At 39.2% G+C, this 22,273-nt stretch overlaps 1 protein-coding gene across 1 annotated transcript in view; it reads left to right on the top strand.

Annotated features, from left to right (window-relative positions):
- sos2 (son of sevenless homolog 2 (Drosophila)) overlaps positions 1-22,273 on the top strand; it is a 41,111-nt gene that overhangs the window by 9,177 nt on the left and 9,661 nt on the right. Inside the window, exons 2-12 of the mRNA XM_085390776.1 lie at positions 7,805-7,930; positions 8,181-8,312; positions 8,441-8,605; positions 8,694-8,897; positions 11,054-11,197; positions 12,437-12,547; positions 17,368-17,466; positions 19,872-19,999; positions 20,130-20,785; positions 20,868-20,949; positions 21,051-21,173. Of these exons, the coding sequence (XP_085246902.1) occupies positions 7,805-7,930; positions 8,181-8,312; positions 8,441-8,605; positions 8,694-8,897; positions 11,054-11,197; positions 12,437-12,547; positions 17,368-17,466; positions 19,872-19,999; positions 20,130-20,785; positions 20,868-20,949; positions 21,051-21,173 (1,970 nt within the window). The remainder of the gene's footprint in view (positions 1-7,804; positions 7,931-8,180; positions 8,313-8,440; positions 8,606-8,693; positions 8,898-11,053; positions 11,198-12,436; positions 12,548-17,367; positions 17,467-19,871; positions 20,000-20,129; positions 20,786-20,867; positions 20,950-21,050; positions 21,174-22,273) is intronic.

The following is a 22,273-nucleotide window of genomic DNA, read 5'->3' as shown; positions in this document are numbered from 1 at the left end:
TGGATGAAACAGAAACAGGATTATTCAGCTGATGATTTGATGCTTTTAGTTATTCAGTTGTCATTGCATCTATTAAATGAAAGAAACAATAATAGAGTTTCTTATTAGCTCATTGGTACAATATAATTCCTGTATAAAAAGAAATAGTTTACATTTAAAAGAAAAGAAGAGTGATCTTTTCTTGCTCATATCATCGCATCTAGTAATGCAAAAATAAATAAGTGGCTTGGGTTTGGACTAAACAAAGCCCTTGTCGACCTCACTTAAGCTTTACCAGGTTTTTTTGTAGACAGGGTTTTCCCGAGTTTATTATAAGACTGGCTGAACACTGCAAGTCATGTAGACATGCAATGGGGATTTTTTTTCAAAAAATTTATTTTTGAGACCAACGTTGCAAATATTCCATTGCATAATGTACCTCATTAGCATATTGTTCCTGTTTTAATGCATAAAAATGCTTAAAAACAATTACAATTTTTAATAGCTAATATCCAACCATGAAGCTGAGATAGGCTCCAGTACCTCCTGCGACCCTGAAAAGGATAAGCGGAAGTGGATGGATGGATAATATCCAACCAGTTATTTTTTTTTTCCTTTGATTACATCTCAATCAGGAGTGTCAAACCCAGTCTTTAAACCCTTAATATTTGTCACACTCTTAATGTTTGGACATCGTCTGCTATGGCTGTTCGATATAACGATATATATATCGCATGACGATATAAAAACGTCTATCGTTTCATTTTATGCTATAGTTTGTTTTGTGGTGTCGCAAAATAAACTGTTTACAGCAATATTTTTTTCATCCTTTTGATGGTCACTGTAGTGGCTATATTAATTTCTTCTTTCTCGCTTTCTCTTACCGGTATATTTAATATAACCACACTATGGACTGACAAGCACCTGTTTTTATGCGTTGTGGTTAGCAACAACGACGGTAACACCATCGCGTGTCCGCTTGTTTATGTTTCACATTAGGGCTGCCACGATTTGTCGACTAGTCACGATTACGTCGATTATCAAAATCGTCGACGACTGATTTAATAGTCGACGCGTCGTTTGAAACTTTGTACGATCACAAAAGACGCAGGAATAAGTGGCAGGATTTAAGAGTGTAATAACGGACTGAAACAGAAGATGGCAGCATTGCATGTACAAGGATGTCAGCTACCGTTAAACCCCGAAGAAGAAGAAGAAGAAGAAGAAGAAGAAGAAGCAGCTGTGTCCCAGAATTCATAGCGCGGCCCAGCGCAGTTTCCAACAATGGCGGCAGCTAGTTAGTTTTAATGTTACTCTTATTATTCTTTCTGGGTCACAAAATAAACGTTTAACATATTTTCAGGCGAGAATGTAGCTGTGTAAACCTCAAATATCTGCTCAGTTTATCAGGACACCACATATTTTCAAAAGCGCTCCGACGTTTTCGGAGACATCTGTTACCCACTAGCTCGTTAGCGAGCTGGGGGCTAGGCTCACTAGCGCCGTGAGAACACCGGACTCCCCGCAAATCGTTTTCAAACCCACCACCGTCTTTCGCTACTCAGGTTAAATATATATGAGTCACTTAGATAACTTAAAATGTTATTGTTTGGCTTTTTTTTTTTAGTATTTTATTTGTTCCTGAGTAAATCAGTTTGTCTGAGATTAAAGTTATAGTTTTTACACAGCTGAATAAACGTCAAGCAGACAACTGATTATCAGAAGTGTGAGATGCTCCAGAATATACTCCAGTGTCCTGTTATATTTTAGATAGCAAGGAGTTTATTAAACTTCACCGAAACAATCTGCAAATTTCATTAAAATTTAATAAACTATCATCTTGTCTTTATTTTTAGTTAGCACAGACCTTAAACACTTAAAGCTGTAAGCTAATGATAGTTATATAAGAGCAGATGCTGCTGGTGCAATAAGCTGTAGTTTTACGTCCAATGGATGATGATCTGATTAGTCGACTAATCGCAAAAATAATCGGTGACTAGTCGACTATCAAAATAATCGTTTGTGGCAGCCCTATTTCACATAAACATTTCACAATAAAGCTCAAGATCCTGTTGAGACTTTTCAAAATAAACTGAATCACGTGAAAGAGCAGATTATTTACGGATGAGAATTAAAAAAGAGCCGCCAGGTGCTTAAAAATAAACCTTAGATTCAAACGTTAGAACAGGCTTTTCCCCGCAGCACGCGTGTAATAAATACTCACAAAGAAAATGGCGGCCTTTACAACTTATGTCTAAATATGTATAGTTTCATGCATCGGTTAAAACACTCGACTCCAGGTACACTACGCACAGCTGGAAACACTTCACGCAAGACGAGCTGCCCGAGATTCACAGAATTTACAGAAAATGTTACATTTTTGTGATTTATATCGTTATCGGGACGATAGAATTCTTATATCGGGATATGAAATTTTGTTCATATCGCACAGCCCTATTGTGTGCAGAGAAAATAAAGTTTTGAAATATATTGTATTATTTAATTTTGTTTAGTCAGTTACGTCAGCTACTGACCACATAGTTTTCTCAGGGAGTAAATAAAGGAAATCTGTTTCTAAGCATCTTAATTATAAAACAAAGTTTTTGTTAATACACATAAAATGTCTTTTTCTTTTTTCTTTTTCTTTTTTTTAATGATTGCAGAACAATTTTGAAACATTCCTATAGTAAATGGCGTGAAAAAAAACAGGAAGGTTTCTGTAATTTAATTGTTTATCTATTACTATGGGGTAATATGAATGGGAATGTTGGAGGTGTTAATCAGTAGGAAAAGCAGTTAAACTCGTAAAAATACACTTAAGTCCAAAATTTATGCCCTCTTTCACATTTTCCAAAGCTGTCCAGTCGGCTGAAATAAAGTCTTTCGTGGGCAGATTTTGGCCCCTGGTCCTTTATGTTTGACACCAATAGTCTAAATCATTTATTCCTGCATATAAACACAGTTAAATATAATTTCACGCACATACTGGCAATAATCGCTCCTCCCTCCTCGGTAGAACTTCACATACACAGCTTTCTTGTTTCTCTGTGTCGCCACACAATTAATGATTACTGTTAAAGTAGCTTTGCATTAATCCTATGTAACATTAAATTGAACCAACCCCACCCAACTGCAGCCTCCAGGTTTGAATACTTTTCTGGTGCAAACCCTGTCAAATGATTGTTGGACAACATTTTCGCTAACTTATGTGCTAGTTCTCCTCATCAAACCAGTCAGTCTGTGTTTAAAATTCCTGGCAGGCATGTAGACACTGAGTGGGTTTTGTGTGCCTCTGAATCCCTCTCCTTTTGGACCAGCCTGTCCAGTCTGTGTGTAGCATGAACCTGCTGCTGCTGCTGCTGCCTCCTTGTACATGCACATTAATATCTCTCAGCCTACTGCTATGAGCTGCTCTCCCTGGAGGCTTTGTTCTGTGCGGGTGGAGAGGGAGCAGAAGGGGGGGTTGGAAGAGAGAAAGTGAGAGTGAGTGAGCACTGGGACTTCCTGTACTCTAGCTTTTCCCCTCCTAATGGAGCTGACCCATGAAACTGAACACCTTAACATGGCATAGGAGTGTGTGCATGAAGCTTTACATATGGTCGAGGTGCTTTTAATTTCATTGTCTTTGCCTACATGTAGCAGTTGGGTGTAAACTACCAATCTAATTAACTGTTTCTATTGACTGATTTTTATTAATGATGAACCAGACTCCTCTCAGAAAGGCCAAGAATGTTTTTCTACAGCATGGCTCACCTTTGGGTCTCAATTAAATCATTTTTAATTTGGAAACTATCTAGTAAGCTTGTACCCTACTTTAAATTTTAAAGAAACATTAAGACCACTGAAAGTTGGTAGCACTTTAGCATCAAGAGGGAAAAGGATGGTACTGAGACTTCCTATGATGGCTTACAGATGGTGGAATTGACAAAAAGACAGGAGGCAGAGCTGAAAGTGACAGAGCTCAAGATGTTAAGCTTTTTATTGTGAGTGACCAGGAGGGTCAAGATTAGAAATGAGTTGATCAGAGAGATAGCTCAGGGTGAGTGTTTTGGAGACAAAGGAGCTTGGTAGTGTCCAAAGGAAGAATATTGAAAGACAAAGGATGTAAAAGATGAAGCTCATTGACAGGCAGAAGAGAGGAAGACCACAGAGAAGATTCATGGATGTGGTGAAGGAAGACATGCTGGGGGTTGGTGTGACAGACGAGGAGGCTACGGATAGGTTGAGATGGAGGCAGACCCCTTAAGGGAGCAACTGTTGATTTCCTTGCAATATGATGTTCTTCTAAGAACTCCTGGCATTTATGTGGGTGATTTGCCACCCACCTAAACATTGTTGATAACTTTTTCTTTGTTGGCCATGAGCTGCAACATCACCACCACCCAACTCATACTGTGAGGGTGAATATTTGGTATTTTTTGCTTGATAAATGGCACAAAAATTATGACAGGTATTATTAAAAAGATAATGCATTGCTTGCACTAGCTTTTCAGCCTTTGAAATATTGGGTGTATATATATAAAAATTCATAATGTTGACTAATCTTTTAGTTTTGCATCTAAAGTAGGGTTGCTAGATTATTACAGCTGCAGTACTTTAACACAATTACCCCAATACTGTAGAGGATTTAAGCCATATTTTTATTTGGTATAGCTCCTTGAGCTTTAATTATAGAGGGTTATTATGGATAGGCCAAGACAGAAGAAGGGGAAAAAGATGTGCTGAAAGGCAAAACAGAATGCGCCACAATAATCTCTTTATGTCGAGCGTCTTGCTTTAATATTTGCTGGAAGCCAAATCTGACATTGAAATTAAAATTAGAATAATTGCACAGCCCTAGTCTGAAGCATGTTTTGTGTACACCTTTTGTGGTGCTTCTCAGATTAAACAGTTGATTTTCCTACCCTGAGAATTTCTCTGCGTCGCAGATTCTCTGAGTTGAGCTGAATGCATTTCAAATTCAGGAGTTCCCCAGCCATTTTTCCACTCGATTACTTTCACTTTGCTTGCGTTTACTTCGATGTACGCCGCCAACTATATTAGACCTTGTTACATCCACTACCCATTAGGATCAAGTTGCAACAGTACTGTAAATAATACACTGAGCCACAGTCATACCTGCACATGCCACCGCTCTGTCAGTCCTCTCGTCAGATGTCCTTGTTGAAAACAGATTCACTTGGTGTCATTTCAGTGTAGATTTAGCATATAGCAACATTGTAAGAAAATAACTGACATACCTGCAGCTATTGAAAAATAAATTTATTGTGTTGTGAAAGAGGAAACGCAAACACACTGAACTTTTATGTATTTTTATTTCTTATGTTTTGTAGAAAATTGACCGTTAATTGAAATTAGTTAGTAACCCTACTGAATTTTACACTGAACTCCTTTTTGTATTGTACTGCGGGTGTATGCAGCAGTTTATTTGATTACGTCTTAAGCTCTGTTCCAGTTCTGTGCATTGTCTTTGAATTATTATGTTTTTATTCAAATAGCATTCAGTTTCATGTCTTTTTCTTACAATGTTTCCCGTCCCGACATTGTTGGAGATAGCCGACACTTGTTGGATGTGGGCCTCTCTGAAACGGGCCAACTATTCTGTGAATGGAGTCAGGGGAAACCCCCGTAGTTTCAGTGTGGTGACTCACAGCTCCTGGTGTCCTGTGGAATTTGGTCAAATGCCTATTTGTGGTTAAAAAGGATCTATCTCATAACGTACTTCTGCTTTGATATGTATTTTTTTTCCCGAGTAGAGCCTATATGTGTGGGATATTTTTAACTGTTAGGTCTTGTGAGTGTGCATCAAAACAGAAATGATGTACAGAAACCTCAATGAGACCAAGCTGTAGCTTCAGACTTTCCAGCTCCATTCGTTTTGAAAAGCATCTGAATTCAGTTAATCAGAATGTAAACTAAAAGGAGGGCTGAGAAAGGGGTCTTTTATAATCCCCTAGAGACACTTCTGTACTCCTCTATTCTCTGATCATTTTTCTATCCCAAATAAATGAAGTCAAACTTGAGACGGGGGACATCCTGCTTTTGCTGAGTCTCTGTTAAGTCACAGAAGAGGAATGCATGAAGCGCGATCTGCATCGACCTTTTAACGGTCCTCTCACATTCCTTAATCCGGGGGCAAAGTTTTGTCATCATAACTCATCACTTTTACTATATGCCAGGGTAATTCCATCACTAGCATGTGAACAGGCTTTGTAAGAAACCAGGTTCATTTTCTATCCACCTCTCTGCTCGTGTTTTCTGCCACAACTTTTTTTTTTTTCTGCCACAACTTTTTTTTTTTTCTCCTTCTCCTCCAAGACTACTTTGGATACTATAATAGTATCTCAACTGACAGCATTCCTGTGAGAGGGCACGGCCCAAATGACGGCAACTTTTGGGTAGCTGGAGGGTATTTTGGGGGCGGTGGTGTTACTCTCTTTCCATTAGTAGACCTGATGCAGCCACACCTTCTTTGTTGTCAGCATGTAAAATCATACCTTCTGTCAGGCTGGTTGCACCCTCAGGAGTCCTGCTGCAGAGCAAACCTGGGTGAATTGATATATCTGCAGAAAAGAGCTCTAAATCCTTTTCAGTTGAGATGATACTTGTTTAAAAGACTTATTGTCTTGCAGTTAATTTTGTGGAGAAGTATTCGTGTGTTCGATTGCTGATTCCTGATTTTATTTTATTTTTTTATAGGAAACTTATGAATCTTACTTGTTGATTTGTGTGCCATAGCCTAATCGCTTGTATGTCTTTTAGATTTGTTTCCAACCTTAAAAGCAGTCATTTTTACTTGTTTTTCAGTGTATAGATACATAATAGCTGGAGTTGAATATTTAAGACTTCATTGTAAATATTTAGTTATGATTATTCTCTGGGAATGGCTAATTCAGAATTATATGGATCTGTAGAGGACTGCAGGCACAATCACATTCCTCAGAGTTGTAATGTTTTTTGCCAGGTGCCATCTACACACCACCTCTCCTGCTATGATGTCACTCTATCATCTGCTGTGCATGAGCTCATAGTCATCAGTGGTTTTATAGGGTCGACAGAGTTGGCTAGTTTCCCGTAAATGTAGGTACAAAACTAAATTTAGAGAAAGTATAGTTTTTAAGTATAGTAAGTATGAGTTTAGACATGCATTTGTCTGAGCTCCCTTGGAAGCAGCAAAAAGAGTGTTTCATTAAAACTTGCATTAGGTAACTTTTTCAGCATATTAAATGCTTTTTGTTGCCAGTTACTTAAGTGAGATGTTTCCTGATACTAAAGTTGTGTCTCATTTTCTGCAGAAAGTCATATGATGATTGTGTTTACGCCTGAGTATCAGTGAGCATCACTGGCTAATCATAGCTTAGTCATTTGTGGGCTTCATGTTTAACTCAGCTGAAGGAAAACAAAACTTATGTGGTTTCACATCAGAAGAAGAAGCTTTGTCCAATTAAATGTACAAGTGAGTTGTAATGTTCAAGTTAGTGTTGAATGAAACTGAGCTAGTAGATTTAGTGTGTGGGCTAAAATCTGAATAAACACCTTGTTAAAAAAAGAAAAAATGTTTATATTCAGCCAGTCATTGTAACTGTAGGCTGATGTAATTGTGCGTGAAGCCAGCTGAGCTGCATCATACCAGATGTTAACATCACTTTGATATATTAAACAGTTGCACTTTACGTCATGTCAACAGTGCCAGAAGCATGTTGGGGTTTTTTTTTCTTTTCTTTTTTTTCTGTCCTACTGAATGAAAAATAATATCACTCCACATTATGGTGACTGACAAATTTTTGCCATATCTGACACTTATTTGTTTTTCTGTAACTTTCAGGTACAGAAGCAGGTCCACCCAAACCTGACAGCAAAGGAGGATGCCCTCCAGTATATCGAGGAGCTGATCTTGCAGCTTCTCAACATGCTGTGTGTGGCCCAGCCTCGCACTGTGCAAGATGTAGACGTAAGGCCTTTACAATCTCTTGTAGTATTTATTTTCTAAGTAGATATTAATGATGTAAGGAAGAACAATGAAACAGATTGTGAGCTAATTTTCCCACTGGGTGTCCCGGCATTTTCCATTTAGGAAACGTATGATTCAACAGAAGCATTTCAAACACACTTACTTTATTTTAATATAAGTTCATCCTTCTTAATGTTTGTACTCATATTCTTGATGAGGAAAAGTAACATTTCCTCTTCTCTTAAATCAGGAACGCGTCCAGAAAACCTTCCCCCACCCTATAGATAAGTGGGCAATTGCAGATGCCCAGTCAGCCATTGAGAAACGCAGGAGAAGACACCCCTTACTACTTCCTGTGGATAAAATACATCCACTGCTCAAGGTAAGGATGCTTGACAGCTCGCTGTCCTGTTCATCCTCAGCGCTGTCCTCGCTTTTATTTTTCAACCCTTTGAACTGCTGTGTTATAGTTAATGTCTCATTGTGGGTTTTCCTTTTTTCTTTCAACAGGAGGTTTTGGGCTACAAAGTGGACTACCATGTGTCCCTATACATTGTGGCAGTGCTTGAATACATATCAGCAGATATACTGAAACTGGCAGGAAACTATGTTGGCAACATTCGGCACTTTGAAATCACCCAGCAGGACATCAAAGTGTCCATGTGTGCAGACAAAGTGAGAAGCTAAAGTTGTCAAACATGATTAGGAGAGAAGAATTTCTTTTGAATGCCACTGACTGGTTGTCACTGCTACCTGTTTCCAGGTGTTGATGGACATGTTTGACCAAGAGGAGGATATTGGGTTGATGTCGCAGTGTGCAGAGGAGCCCTTGTCCTCGGGGGAGCTCACGTATGATGACCTGGTGAGGCTTGAAATCGCAGAGGAGCGGCAGTACCTGAGAGAGCTGGACCTCATTGTCAAAGTGTTCCGCAGACACTTCCTTCACTCCAAAGTTTTCACAAACGAGGTGAGGAACTTGAATTAAAAGAAATACACATGTCAGTATTGCTTATTTCTCAGTTTGACAAAAAAGAATCAGGTTACGACTTATTTAAACATAATGATTGATCTAATCACTGACCAGTGTTTTATAATACAAAGTAAACTGTTCAGTGAACACGATCAAGTCTTATGCTTACAAAATGAGCGGTGGGCAAAGCCAGCTTGGAAAACAGTTAGGTTTTCATCAAAGCTATTTCAGTCTAATCCAACTTAAGATCATCTAAAGATTACAACTAAAACTCTGTAATCGGCTAACTTGTACTCAGCGTCATGAAGCAGTGTGAAATACTTTTTATACCTTTCATCATTTTTCTTTTCTACTTTTGTGTTTTTTGGGCTGTCTCTTCTACTAAGGCTTAGTATTGACTATCAATACTGCTTTGCTTACAGTATGACTTTATGTCAAAATGAATAAAGCATCATAATCTAAAAAAAGTATTGTCATTTCTCAATGCACTGTCCTATAATCGGCAGTCAGTATCAGCATCATACAAGAAACATGTCATTATGTTTGGCCTTAAAAGGTTACAGTTCCTCTTCATCACACAAAGCATGACCCATGCTCTCTGACTCATATATAGTAAACCTACTTTCAGCTGCTCCCTTATTCACAAGGGATCGTCACAGTGGGTTGATTTGGCAGTTTTAATGTTGGATACCCTTCCTGACACAACCCCAAAGGGATTTGTCTCTCCTCCCTCTTACTCAGTAAACAGCCATTAAATAGCAATTCATATCCTTCTTACAGAAGGCTAACCAAAGGAACTTTAGGTTACTTGCGTAACCACAGTTCTCAGAGTAACATGAGTGAGATGTCTTACTGTGGGATGTGCCTCCCTTCACATTTCTCAGAGGAATTTGCCTCAGTATGCCAATTCTGAATGGCTGGTGACCATGTCAGACTGAACCACCAACCCTTAAGTGGCTTGAACTACTATGCAGTCATTACTCAAGGTAAGCACTTATCATATTTCCCCAACAAGAAGGGCTGAGGCGAGCTTACGCATGTTACTCTGAGAACGGAGGTTATGCATGTAACCTAAAGTGGTCATTCTTGGCATTTTCAATGTCTCATTTTAAAGTCTCAAGTTAGCAAGTAGCCCCTTTATCCAAGTGAGGACACAGTGATTTGCACTGCTTGGGATACACTTTAAGGAAAGCTGTTCAGTTTAAACAAAAGGTGAGTGGTGAGGACCAGCTTGATGCTGCACAACTTGAAAACACTGCTCAAAGCTCCTGTCCAAAAAAGCATGCAAAACAAAAACAGGAGACTGCATGTTGAACCTTTTGTTTTTCAGATGTTTTTCAGCTGTCAAGAGGCACAAATGAACCAACAACTCCAGACACAAATGCCAGGTCAGGCTTCAGTGAAGCCCTGGATTGTTCGGGGGTAGACTTAGTGCATATTTTGGGTTGGGTAATTTGTGGTATCATTTGGGTGAGGAGGATTCAACTTTGTGAGGCCCAGTGGAATGCAGAACATGCAATTATGTTGAGACAGCTTCTGCTTCTACTTCTGACTGTGTTATGTTTTTGCACTCTGGTCAACTGATTTAGCCTCCTTAAAGGTAGGTGTGTGTGTGTGTGTGTGTGTGTGTGTGTGTGCGTGCGTGCGTGTGCCCCCCCCCCCCCCCCCCCCAAATAAAGAGAAGTTGACTGGAAAAGGCAGTGCCGGCAGGGTTACATTACATCACAATCGTTCATGTATTTTCAGGGCTGGCGTGGGTAGATGGCTGTGGCTTTTTGGGGTTTTTTTTGTGTTCTCTTGTAAACAACTCATCTAAGTTTTAAGTGAGAGACAAAAGGAAGGAGGGCGGAAGTGTGGCCTGTTTGTTTTGGTCTGAGATAAAGGTGCTCTAGTGTGACATCCAGTGGATCTTAATGTCATGCATATAATCTTGTAACTCTATCCTTTTTCCCCTCATGTCCATGTGTTAACAAACTGCATAACCTCGTCATGTGGACTCTCTTTCTGTACCTTGTACCAGCGTAGAAAGACCTTTCACTTATTTGTGGTTTCAGCATTGGAGGATAAAAATCCTTAGTCACAGCAGTTTAACATAGCTACTCGTTTCACACCACAACAGTGAAACGGGCACTCATGTTGTCCTGTCATTGCAGGATGTCGAGGTGGTTTTCAGTAACATCCTAGACATCCACGAGTTGACTGTGAAGCTGCTCGGGTTGATTGAGGACGCTGTTGAGATGACTGCTGATGGCAGCCCTCATCCGTTGGTGGGCAGCTGCTTTGAAGATCTGGCGGAGGTATGAAGTCACTCTGATTTTCAAATCTTAAAACACACAAGTTCACAATATTTGGCGCGGGCCAAATATTGTCTGAGCTTTTACTAGTATGGTTGGGAAATACACAATATGCAATAAACTGTACAAAAAACAGTTTTGGTACTTTGTTTTTGTGTTGGGTTGTCATGTGGTTGTTAAAAAAATGTAATGCATGGCTTGAATTTATTAGATTTGTTGGAAATCCGTTCATTCTAAACCAGCATGTCAGCATGAGTGCATCATTCTTGTTTTAGGAAAATATAGAAACAAAAATAATTCTTAGTTTTTGAGAGATTATTTCTCTGACGGATAATTAACAGCAAACTAATCAAGTCAATCTAGGATTTACTGCAGAAAGAGAAAAAGTTTGTAATTAAATTAAGTTTCTTCATTTGATTGCTCAAAAAATTGTCATTATTATCCAAGTCAGAATCATAGACCAACAAATCTAACTAATAAGACAAAATTAGTTTTTATGTTTTATTCGATCACATATTGGGAAAAGCTGAGCGAAAAGCTGTGCTAACGACGTCTTGAAAAGCTACTTTGGCCAGTGGTTATAAAGGTATTTCTCCATATAAATAAAGAAAACGAAGCTTGGTTCCTAGCAAAAACTGCTTTCTCAGGAAAGCAACTTTCAAATCGGTTTCTTGAGAAAGAAACTTTTAAATTGTGTTCTTGAGAAAAGCAACTTGAAAGTTGGTTTACCACAACACTTCTGGTACCCATAGTGTTATGACTAAAGAAAAAAAGAAAAAGGAAAAAAAAAAAAAAAAAGACGCCGCACACTAACACAAAAGCAACATCCAGCCATTGTAAAATATGGTAGAGGTAGAATCAACATTCGGGCTGCTCTGTTACTTTAGGGCTTGTATATCTTGCAGTTGTTGATCAGAATAATGGATTCAAAAGGATATGAGGAATTTCTAAGGAGGACATTAGGACAGCAGTTTAGGAGACTGTTAACGGAAACACACACAAATAAACAACAAAATGGGTGAAAAGAAGGTTAATTACTGAGGATCTTTTCTAAGAACTAAGAACATTCCAATGAAACCCATCTGTTTGTGTAAAAACACTTATTACTGTAAGTCATTACTTGATTAACTACTTTGTGTAACTTGTGGTTATGATGGAGACGGCGCTGATGACTCAGATATGACACCGTCTTTCTGTGATGTTTTTCTTAAGACTTGTATTATTCTGCATGTGTGTGTGCAGGAGCAGGCCTTCGATCCCTACGAGACTTTGTCTCAAGACATCCTCGGCGGGGAATTTCATTCACATTTCAACAGCTTGATGGCACGACCAACAGTTGGCCTCTACTTCCAGGTAAGAGATTTCATAAGAGTTTGGAAAGGTGACGCTCGGGTCTCTACATTTGTTTGGTTTAAAAACATACTGTCAGATTTATACAACCTCACATCCACAATTCAAAAGATGGGCCCATTGGACTGTTTCATGAAAATATTTGCTCATTTTGAATTTAATGGAAGCCACATGAATCAAAAGCTGGGACGGGTGTGAAAAAGGGACGGAAATGTAATCGGTGCTGAAAAGAAAATTACATTTTGCAACTGGTAACAAGTGAATAAAACGATCGGGTATTAAAAAATAAATCTGCATTGACAAATCGTGGAACAACTTCAGAACAATGTGCCTCAAAATTTAAAATTTTTAAGTTTCTTTTGGGGGAAAACTTGGATGCTGTCTCTTCCTCACTAAAGCATTAGAAGAGCTTCTGACTTGACATCAGGGCTCAGTTCAAAAGGTGTCATCTCTGATAACATGTGGGGCGCATTAGTGATGATGGATTCGGCAGTTGGCACATCTGGAAAGGGGGCATAAGCCCTAAAAAGTATATACAAGTTTTAGAGCAACGTATGCTTCCGTATAGACATTATCTTTTTCAGGGAAGGCCTTTAATATTTCAGCAATGCCACATGCTAGAGCTACTGTAATGGCATAGCTTCATAGATAAGTCCAGGTGCTGGAATCCTCTACAGGCAGAAATGGGACAACAAGTCAAGCAGCTGCTCTCCTCAGTGCCCAGATGTTTACAGACTGTTGTTAAAAGCAGAGGGGATGCTACACAGTGGTAAACATGTGTAAACATTTTTTTTTAATATTCTACTGTTGGTTTATGAGATTTGCAAATCATTGCATTCTTTTATTTGCCATTTACAAAACGTCTTAACTTTTTGGAACTTGTGTTACAGTGTGCATTTGAGTTTTATTTACTTTGACTTTGTATTATCACTAGGTACGAGAATTAACGGTTACAGCTGTTATAACTGAGAATCAGTTCTTTCTGTCAGTGCCAAAAATAAACTTTACAGACTGAAAAATACTGTAAAATAAAAAAGGGAAAATCTGTATTTTTTTTATTTTTATTTTTTTTATATGAAGGTGTAAGTAGGTCATTTTGAGTTTATACCCAGCAAACATTGTTTCATTATTTGTTCCTGTTCTGCTTTGAAGTCAACCTGCATGCCGGGTGGAATTCCTCTTAATATCGCCAAGTGCATGTCATGACATATCCAGCGTCCTGTGTACAGTTTATTCGCTGCTGCTGCATTGTTTTATTTGGACATTCCTCACAAGAATAGCATTGAATTATGCTCAGTGGGGTGCAGTTTGGCAGCCTTTGAAGATTAAATATTTTCTGGTGTTTTCTCAGGCCAAAGCCCAGTGAGGTGGAGTGCTCACATGATGCAGCATCAGAGCTCCAGAGTCACTGTAACACCACTTGCAGAATGAGACTGTTTTCTGTTCTTCTTTTTTAAGCTTTTCAAAACAAGTGTCTAATTTTGTTCTAGTCAAATTTCTGTTTGTTACGAATCATCTACCTTTAGGCTTCATTTGTATCTTGTTGGCAGTGAGGAAACCAAGTCTGGCTGAGTGAGTGCCCTGCAGCCTTGCCTGTACCTCATTTTGAGGCCTCGCTGTGTTTATTCGTGAACCGCTAGACTAACCACAGTTAGAGTGCTGGCACAGTCTTCTGATTATTCACACCTAGTGTTTATTTCCATATACTCATTGTATGAGAGTTCATACAATACAACTGTATTGTATGAATACAGCTTTATTTGTGCACCATATTGATAAGACTTTTTTTTTTTTAAAACAAAGAAGTTTTGTTTCACAAGCTAAAGCAGCAGCACATAACTAAAAAGTGTCTTTGCTTGAGTGTATATATCGATTTATATATGTAAGAACGTATCAGTCAATTAATCAGTTCAGTCAACAGAAAATAGCAATTAAGATTCATAATCTAAGGGGTTCAGTTTCAGCTTCTCCATTAGAAGGAATCTTCTGAAATAGGTTCTCCAGGCTTCTTGAAGAAGCCCTTCTTTGGATGTTGGCTGTCAAGATGATCCCACGCTGTCCAGGCTCTGGGGTTGCAGTGATGGTGTGTTTGGGATCATTCGCATTGCTGAAAAACACAGATCACACTTTCTGGAAAGCATTGTGTGGTGTAGCAAAATCTGATGGTACGTTTCTCTGTCCTGCCCACCTCCATGTGTTTGTTATTCCATCATATTGCCACTTATTTTCAATCCAGTGGCCTCAGTAGAAGCCACCCTTCCTCTGAGACCATTTCTGATGAGGCTTCAGTGAACAGTAGATGAATCTCTCAGGTTCTTTATCAGGTCTTTTTTATTTTTTAATTAATTGTTTTTAAGGACATGACTTTCAGGTAGTGTTCATCTGCTGTAGATAGTGATGTTGACATCATGAGACGACTTCTCTTCTCACCTTACTTGTCCAGTTTCTTCAAAATTTATAATGGCACACTGCCACAGCACTGTTTTCTGCTAATAGCTCTTTGGGAATCACATTGTTATTTGAGCAAAAATACTTTTTTTTTTTTTTTTTTTTTTTTTTGTCAAACTGTTAGAAACTGGAACAAATGATGTGTTTTTGTGATTGGCTCCTAGTAACAAATTACTTAAAGAATTCTCTGTTATGTGTATACACAACACTCTTTCATCCCTTGAGTTATGAGTTATCCCTTGAGCCTTTTTTGGGCTATTTGAATTATATCTCGGTGTTAAGCAGCTTAACAAAAATAAAAATCCTCTTTTTTTTAAAAAAAGAAGAAAAAAAAGGTCAGGTACAAGAACTGGACTGAACGCAGGTGAAAATGCAGCCAATGTCCAAAGAAAGACTTTGAGAGACCTTCAGAAATCCTGGAGAACGATTCATAAAGACCCCTTTGGAAGCAAAATTTAAGGAAATGATACATGGCTGTGCCTTTTCGTTAACCCAGCAGCTAAGACATTCAGCTCTTACGGCATCTGATGGAAAGAGATCTTGCAAATCCACTTTGCTCGAGTGCACAATCGGAGATGTGTGTGCGTGCGCACGTGTACATGTATACATGTTGATCATCAGTTGTCCTAACGGGAGATGGTGTTTCTCCACCAACCAGTTACTCATCTCATCTTCTTTCTACCTTCTTTATCCAGCACGCTCAGTTATGTGGACACCTGGATGAAATGGCACATGTTCCAGTCAAACCTGTGGCAGTGGCCACATTGGTTCTCCTCTTCAGCTTTTGTCTCAAAGCATGTGCTTCATCTTTCTTTTTCCACCCTTCTTGACTTTCTGCCCCTCCTCTCTGTCAGACAGATGCGTCTGTCGAGCACTCAGCCCCTGCACTCTGCAGCGTCTGCTATTGTGGGTAAATTACATCGCCTTTTAAAAATAGAACAGCCAGCTACACTGCAGGACTTTTTTTTTTTTTTTTCTCCTGGTGAAGAGGAGGGTCGGGGGCCAAAAGCAAAAATGATGCATATCCCTTTAGAGATGTATGATAAGTTTAAATTATGATTAGAAATGGAAATCCAGTTTTGTTTTCTTTAAAGACTCTTAAGATCAATAGTCTCACCAAGTTGTCGAATCTTCGCTGAAAGCATCTAGATCAGGGCTAGCATATTATTTATCTGTGAGGTTTCTGTTGTGTATGAAAATTCTTGTTTCACACTGGGTTTGTGATACCTGCATAGCTGCATTGCTTCAGTGGAAAGCAGGATCCTGTGGCATGTAAGCACCTTTTCCAGATTTCTGATGACATCAGATTTACAGAAGAAGTTACAAAATAGTCAGTAAATCATAAAGTCCATTTCTCTCTATTTTATATTTGTGTGATTGCACCCACTCTGGACAGAAATAAGTCAACTACATGCTCATGAATTGGGTGACAAACATGAATATAAATACACGGATTCCTTAGGTTCCCTGTAAGCGTTATATCTCGAAACTGATGAGTCTCAAAACGGTGACAAAAAGCACGTGTACACTTTGTGAATCTGCAGGATGCTGACGTATCAATAACATGATCTAAACTTGGATCATTGTTTCCTTGCTGTCCATCTGGGTGCATCAGGCAGCTGATGCCTTTCTCTAATGCACACGATCCCCCTTCCCCCAGACTTCTTCCCTGCATGCAGAGACTGTGGTCGCTGCAGAGGAGTCTGAGTACGAGCGTATTGATTCTGATTCGGCTATCTGGGGAACAGGAGCTTTAAAAGGATACTGTGACACCCCTCCCTTTCTGGTTACCTCTGCCTTACTTGATCAACTGCTTCTTGCTCCCCCTGTACCCTCTCATTTGGGCTGATTTTACATTAACAGACTGGGATGTACCCATTTTATCTGTCTTTGCTGACCGACTGTACGTTTTGTACAATATTTTTAGTCAGGGCCGACATTTTAGTCTTTTTTTTTTTATGATCAATTTTTGTCATTCATTTATCATTTGAGTTGAATACAACCATACACTTGTACACTGGCTTATCCTGGAGGCACGAAAGGCGAGCTTTAGACAGGTCTAAACACATCCAGCAACAACTTATTTGGTGGTTTAGCTAACTGCAATATAAACACTCAACTTTCAGTTTCACTTTAAAATAACGTCTCTGTGACTTACATATGAATAAATGCATATCACATTTCTAAATGTTGTGGTTTTTTTTTTTTTTTCTGGATAGGAAAATGTTTTTGTTTTGAAACAGATTTACTGAGTTAAATGCTGTTTAGGGGGAAAAAGACTTTTTGTATTGAGGTGGAAAATTTGCTGTTATGTTGGTTGGTCAAATCTGTTCATAGTGTTCTTATTATTCATTTTTCTCTTTCTGTTTCTGCAGTCAGTTACAGAAGGCTTTAAAGAAGCTGTGCAATATATCCTTCCCCAGCTGATGATGGTCCCAGTGTACCACTGTATGCACTACTTTGAGCTACTGCAGGTTTGTCCTAATGTTTACTTTTTTTTTCTCTCTTTTTTTTTTTTTTTTTTTTTCCCCCCCCCCCCCCCCCCAAATTGACTGCCCATCACAACCCTGATTTATTGTTAATGATGCACACAATTGATGGATGTTGGGGTTTACAGATATGTGACCACTGACCACATGATATTATCATGTTTACCTTTTTTTTTTTTTTTTTTTTTTTTTTTTTTTTTTAAATCGTCCTCACCATAGGCTTTCTGTAAATCATCCATTGACTGAGACCATTCCCAATATTGATTGATTATCATATTTCTGCAGGATGTTATAAAAACCCAAAATAAAACCTTTTTTTTTTTTTTTTTTTTTTTTTTAAAAAGTAAACTTGAATTTTTTCTATGGAAGCAAGCGAGAATCCTGTGACACATAGTGATGAATTTGAAGATATACAAGTCTTTCTGAGGAAGGCCAAAGGTATTTTGAAGTTGGGCGCACAGCTTATGTATGTAGTTTTTACTACACCTCTTCTGTGCTAGGATCCAAATACAACCAAATTCATGGCAGGGAGAAAATCTCTATTGTTGAAAGCAGTGTAATGTAGGTAAACGAATTCTTCCTCAAATACAGTTGTTTATATCTTGCCAGCTTTTCATTGTATTTTGAAGAATTGGCTTGTCTTTTGTTTTTGTGCGAGATTTATTTTTGCATGTCTCCTACTAAATCAAAGGGATTACATCCCAATTTTGCAAAAGGAGTTCCATCACCTTTAAGATAATAGTAAAGCCTCTTCATCTTTATTAGACTTATTCTACCCATCCATGAAATTGGCGGATTCATCCATCTTGCAAGGTCTTTATTTATTTCTTTTTGTACTGTGGTCAAATTGTGTCTCAAGAGGTACCTAACATTAGGCTTTATATCGATCCCTAGATATAAAAATCCCAAGTCAGACCAGGAGAAAGGGGAAATGGATGGATATGAAGTTTTGCTATCAAAACCAACTGGCATTGCTCTTGCTTTATCAAAATGAATATTATAGCCAGGGAGAGATCCTTAATTTTGACATCAACATGGGAGTAGATTTTTTTTTCCAATTTTGAGATGAAGAGAAGCATATCATCGGCTTGCAAAACTATTGTAGGGAACTGAATCTATTTAAAGTCCTTTTATACTATGATACGGTCTGCTTGTCAGTTATATCTCTCCAGTGCATATTCTGAAGTGCTAGAGCCATTAAAAAGGACACAGGCGCTAGGTAAAAGATGGATAAGTTGGAGAAGGCTTTGTAATTTTGTCAAAGTCCAAACTTTCCTAAGACCTCAAATAAATAAAATAGGAAATAATACGCCCCTGCAGCTTATTAACTATAGAATACTGCATAATATGAAGTAATTTTAACGTTTCTAAGTGGTGTTTTGTTTGCATTTTTGACACGTGACAACCATGACGACAGTGTAGGGTTTGGTGAATAAAGCCTCGGTCATATGGGGAAAAAAGATTAGTTTCCTGAAAGTTTGGAGAGTGGTTGCTGGAGGTTAATGGCAGTCACTAGGAAATCGATTGCTAAAGACTCAAATTAACCTAGAGGCTGCTGATCTCTTGGCAACTACCAGTCATAGTATAGTATTCCCCATCCAGCTGGCAAAAGCCTTGTTGCTTTGGTCACAATCAGCTCTAGTTGCCTGCAAACACTCATCCGCCCCTCTTCGAGTGCTAGTGAAATGGTAATAAGTGTGACACAAACCACAAATTCAGACCTTTTTGCTTTAAATGAATTTTTTTTTTCAGTTCAGTTTTATTTAAGTGGCACAAAATCAGAACAACAGCTGCCTCACAGTGCTTTTATTGTAAGGACCATACAATAATACAAAGAAAACGCCAACCATCAAACGACTCTCTGATCAAACACTTGGCGACAGTGGGAAGGAAAAACCTCCTTTTCATATTGAGAAACCTCTGGCAGAACCAGGCTCAGGGCAGGGTAGCCATTTGCCGCCACCTGTTGGCGTTATGGAAGGAAAAGGCAACAAAAGACACACTTATCACATCCAACACGGTACATAACTTTTGAGCAATGTTCACATGGTGTCACGAGAGAAAGCTCTCTGTCCTGTGGCACCATCATCATGCCAGAGTGATGTAATAACTGAGCCTGATGCTCCAGGAAAACGCAGCCGTTAGATTGAGATTGCCCAACAATTAATATGAGATGTAACACATCAAATACTATTTTAATTGCATTTAACACAGGCTTTCTGTAGGACTTTAAAATAATGTAATCAACTCCATTAAGTGTCCCAGTAAGCCATTCATACATCATATGAACAAGCCTTTGGTGCCATTATCAGCTACACCTGCACTTTGTCTTTTTAAAGCTGAAGACGTTGATATTATGTAATCGTGAATATTTCTGATACGTTTTACAGCAACTTCAAGAGCGCAGTGAAGACCTAGACGACAGAGAATGTCTGAAACAGGCGCTTACAGCTCTGCTTAACCTTCAATCTAGCATGGAGCGAATTTATGCCAAACACCAGCCTCGACGTAAACCTGGGTACGTCTACTTACTATTAATAAGCAATAAAGACTTATGTTTGTCTACTTATATTTCAGTGGTTCAGCATTTAAAAACTTGTGCACTGAGCTTTGGGGTTTTCTGACCAAACTTTATTCCTCCCTCACAGTGAGCCAATGTATCGTCTGTATAGCAGGCAGATTCGTAGCAAACAGCTAGCCATCAAACGCATGAACGAGATCCAGAAAAGCATCGACGGCTGGGAGGGAAAAGACATCGGTCAGTGCTGCAGCGAGTTCATCTTGGAGGGCCCGCTTATACGTGCAGGTGCTAAACACGAGAGACACAACTTCCTTTTTGATGGCCTGATGATCAGCTGTAAGGCCAATCAGAGTTCACGGCTCCCGGGAGCGGGTAGCGGGGCGGAGTTCCGTCTGAAAGAGAAGTTTGTTCTGAGGAAGGTCAGCATTACGGACCGCGAGGACTCGCCAGAGCTGCGGAACGCCTTTGAACTGGTAGCCAAAGATGATACCCGTGCCGTATTCTGTGCTCGTACAGCAGAGGAGAAGGAAGCGTGGATGGCAGCGCTGGTGACTCTGCAATACCGGTCTACTTTAGATCGCATGTTGGACACTGAGCTGCAGCAAGAGGAGCAGGCACAGCCTCTAAGACTGCCCTCTCCAGAGGTGTACCGTTTTGCGGTGCAGGACTCTGAGGAGAATATAGTGTTTGAGGACAAAGTGCAGAGCAAAACAGGAATCCCCATCATTAAAGCCGGCACAGTGGACAAGCTCATAGAGAGGCTCACATACCATATGTATGCTGGTAAGCTGCTGCATAAGCTTCGCTAGTGGCAATGAATATTTTAATTTCCTTTATGTTTATCATCTGTTTGATCTTTTTCTAGATCCCAATTTCGTTCGCACATTTCTTACCACATACCGATCATTCTGCAAGCCACACGAGTTTCTCACCCTGCTGATAGACAGGTTCAGTCTTTTCCGTGACTACAGTAATTCTTTTGCTATAATTCGTGATTTTGCACAACTGTAACTGACGTCAGGGTACACCTGATCATTTCTTTTCTCAGGCTTACGATTCCTGATCCAGAACCAACAGATGAAGACAGACAGATACTGATGACCAATGATCATCCGATGGTAGCCCAGCTCCAAAGGTTCCGAAAGGAATACGTACAGCCGGTCCAACTCAGGTGAAGAATTTGCTCATGTGCAAGTTAATTGTGTATTTGAGTGAAAGTAGAAAGACGGGGAACACTAACAGTGAAAGAAATAATATACTGTTCAAAAGTCTTGAGTCAATACTCATTTTAAACACTGAAATACTGTATGTAAGGCAAAAAGTAGCGTTTTTGGTTTGTTTTGTTATTTTTAACCCCTCGGCCGTAAAAGGCTGATCTGGTATTGTCGTCACCCCGCCGGGCACATGGGAGGGCAGGCGATGTGGACGCCTGAGTTTGTGAATGCGATAACTTGAGAACAAGGCAACATATGAGCTTCAAATTGACCCCATAAGGGTATGTACTAAAAATCTCAGATGAGTTTGAAGCTCAGTGACCTCAACCTCAAGAACGAGGTCAAAGGTCAAGTTTTCTGAAAATCTTGTGAATGCCATGACACACGAAGGAAGTCATCTACGACTTTCAAATTGACACCCTAGGTCTATCTCCTAATAATCTCAGATGGTTTTTAATGTTAGTGGCCTCGATGTAAAGGTCAAAGGTCAGAAGTCAAATGTTTTGAAAATCTTGTGAATGCAGTCAAGGTTTGGCAATGGCAAGGGACATCGTAAGATGAACTTCATGTTTGGGTCATTTTAAATTCAAGTGCTATGTGTTTTACTAAGCTCCAAAACACAACTTTGAGTTTAATACACAGCTGGACAACCTGCATTTTTAGATAAACATCACTCAAATTTGTAGAAAGCTTATTCTACTTGTTATTTAAGTGCTTTCTTGTGTCTGTCGCCCTGTTAAGGCAAAAATGTTCTCACCATGTCACAGAATTACTTTTGTATTTGACTGTGTATCCTTATAAGGAGCAGCAGAGTCTGACCTAATCTTGTAAGTCCCCTTTTAAAAAAGAGGGAGCTCCTTAGTGTCAAACATGCTCCTGTAAATTCTGTGAATGTTAGTCACAGAAACGATGACAAAACGAGTGGACCTTATAAACTAGGTAAAGTCCTGTACTGCTATTATATTACATTCTGAGGAAGAGTTTAAAATCTTTGAAGTGTCTGTCTTAAACAAAGCCTTCAGGATGTTTTAGAGTGTACATGCAGGACAAAAGTATG

This window comes from Rhamphochromis longiceps, linkage group LG19 (genome assembly GCF_057381845.1).
Source record: "Rhamphochromis longiceps isolate RC_006_pf linkage group LG19, R_longiceps_female_GT1.1, whole genome shotgun sequence".
Classification (NCBI taxonomy): domain Eukaryota; kingdom Metazoa; phylum Chordata; class Actinopteri; order Cichliformes; family Cichlidae; genus Rhamphochromis; species Rhamphochromis longiceps.
Note: the sequence above shows the minus strand (reverse complement) of the source record. Positions and strands in the feature narration are given on the sequence as shown.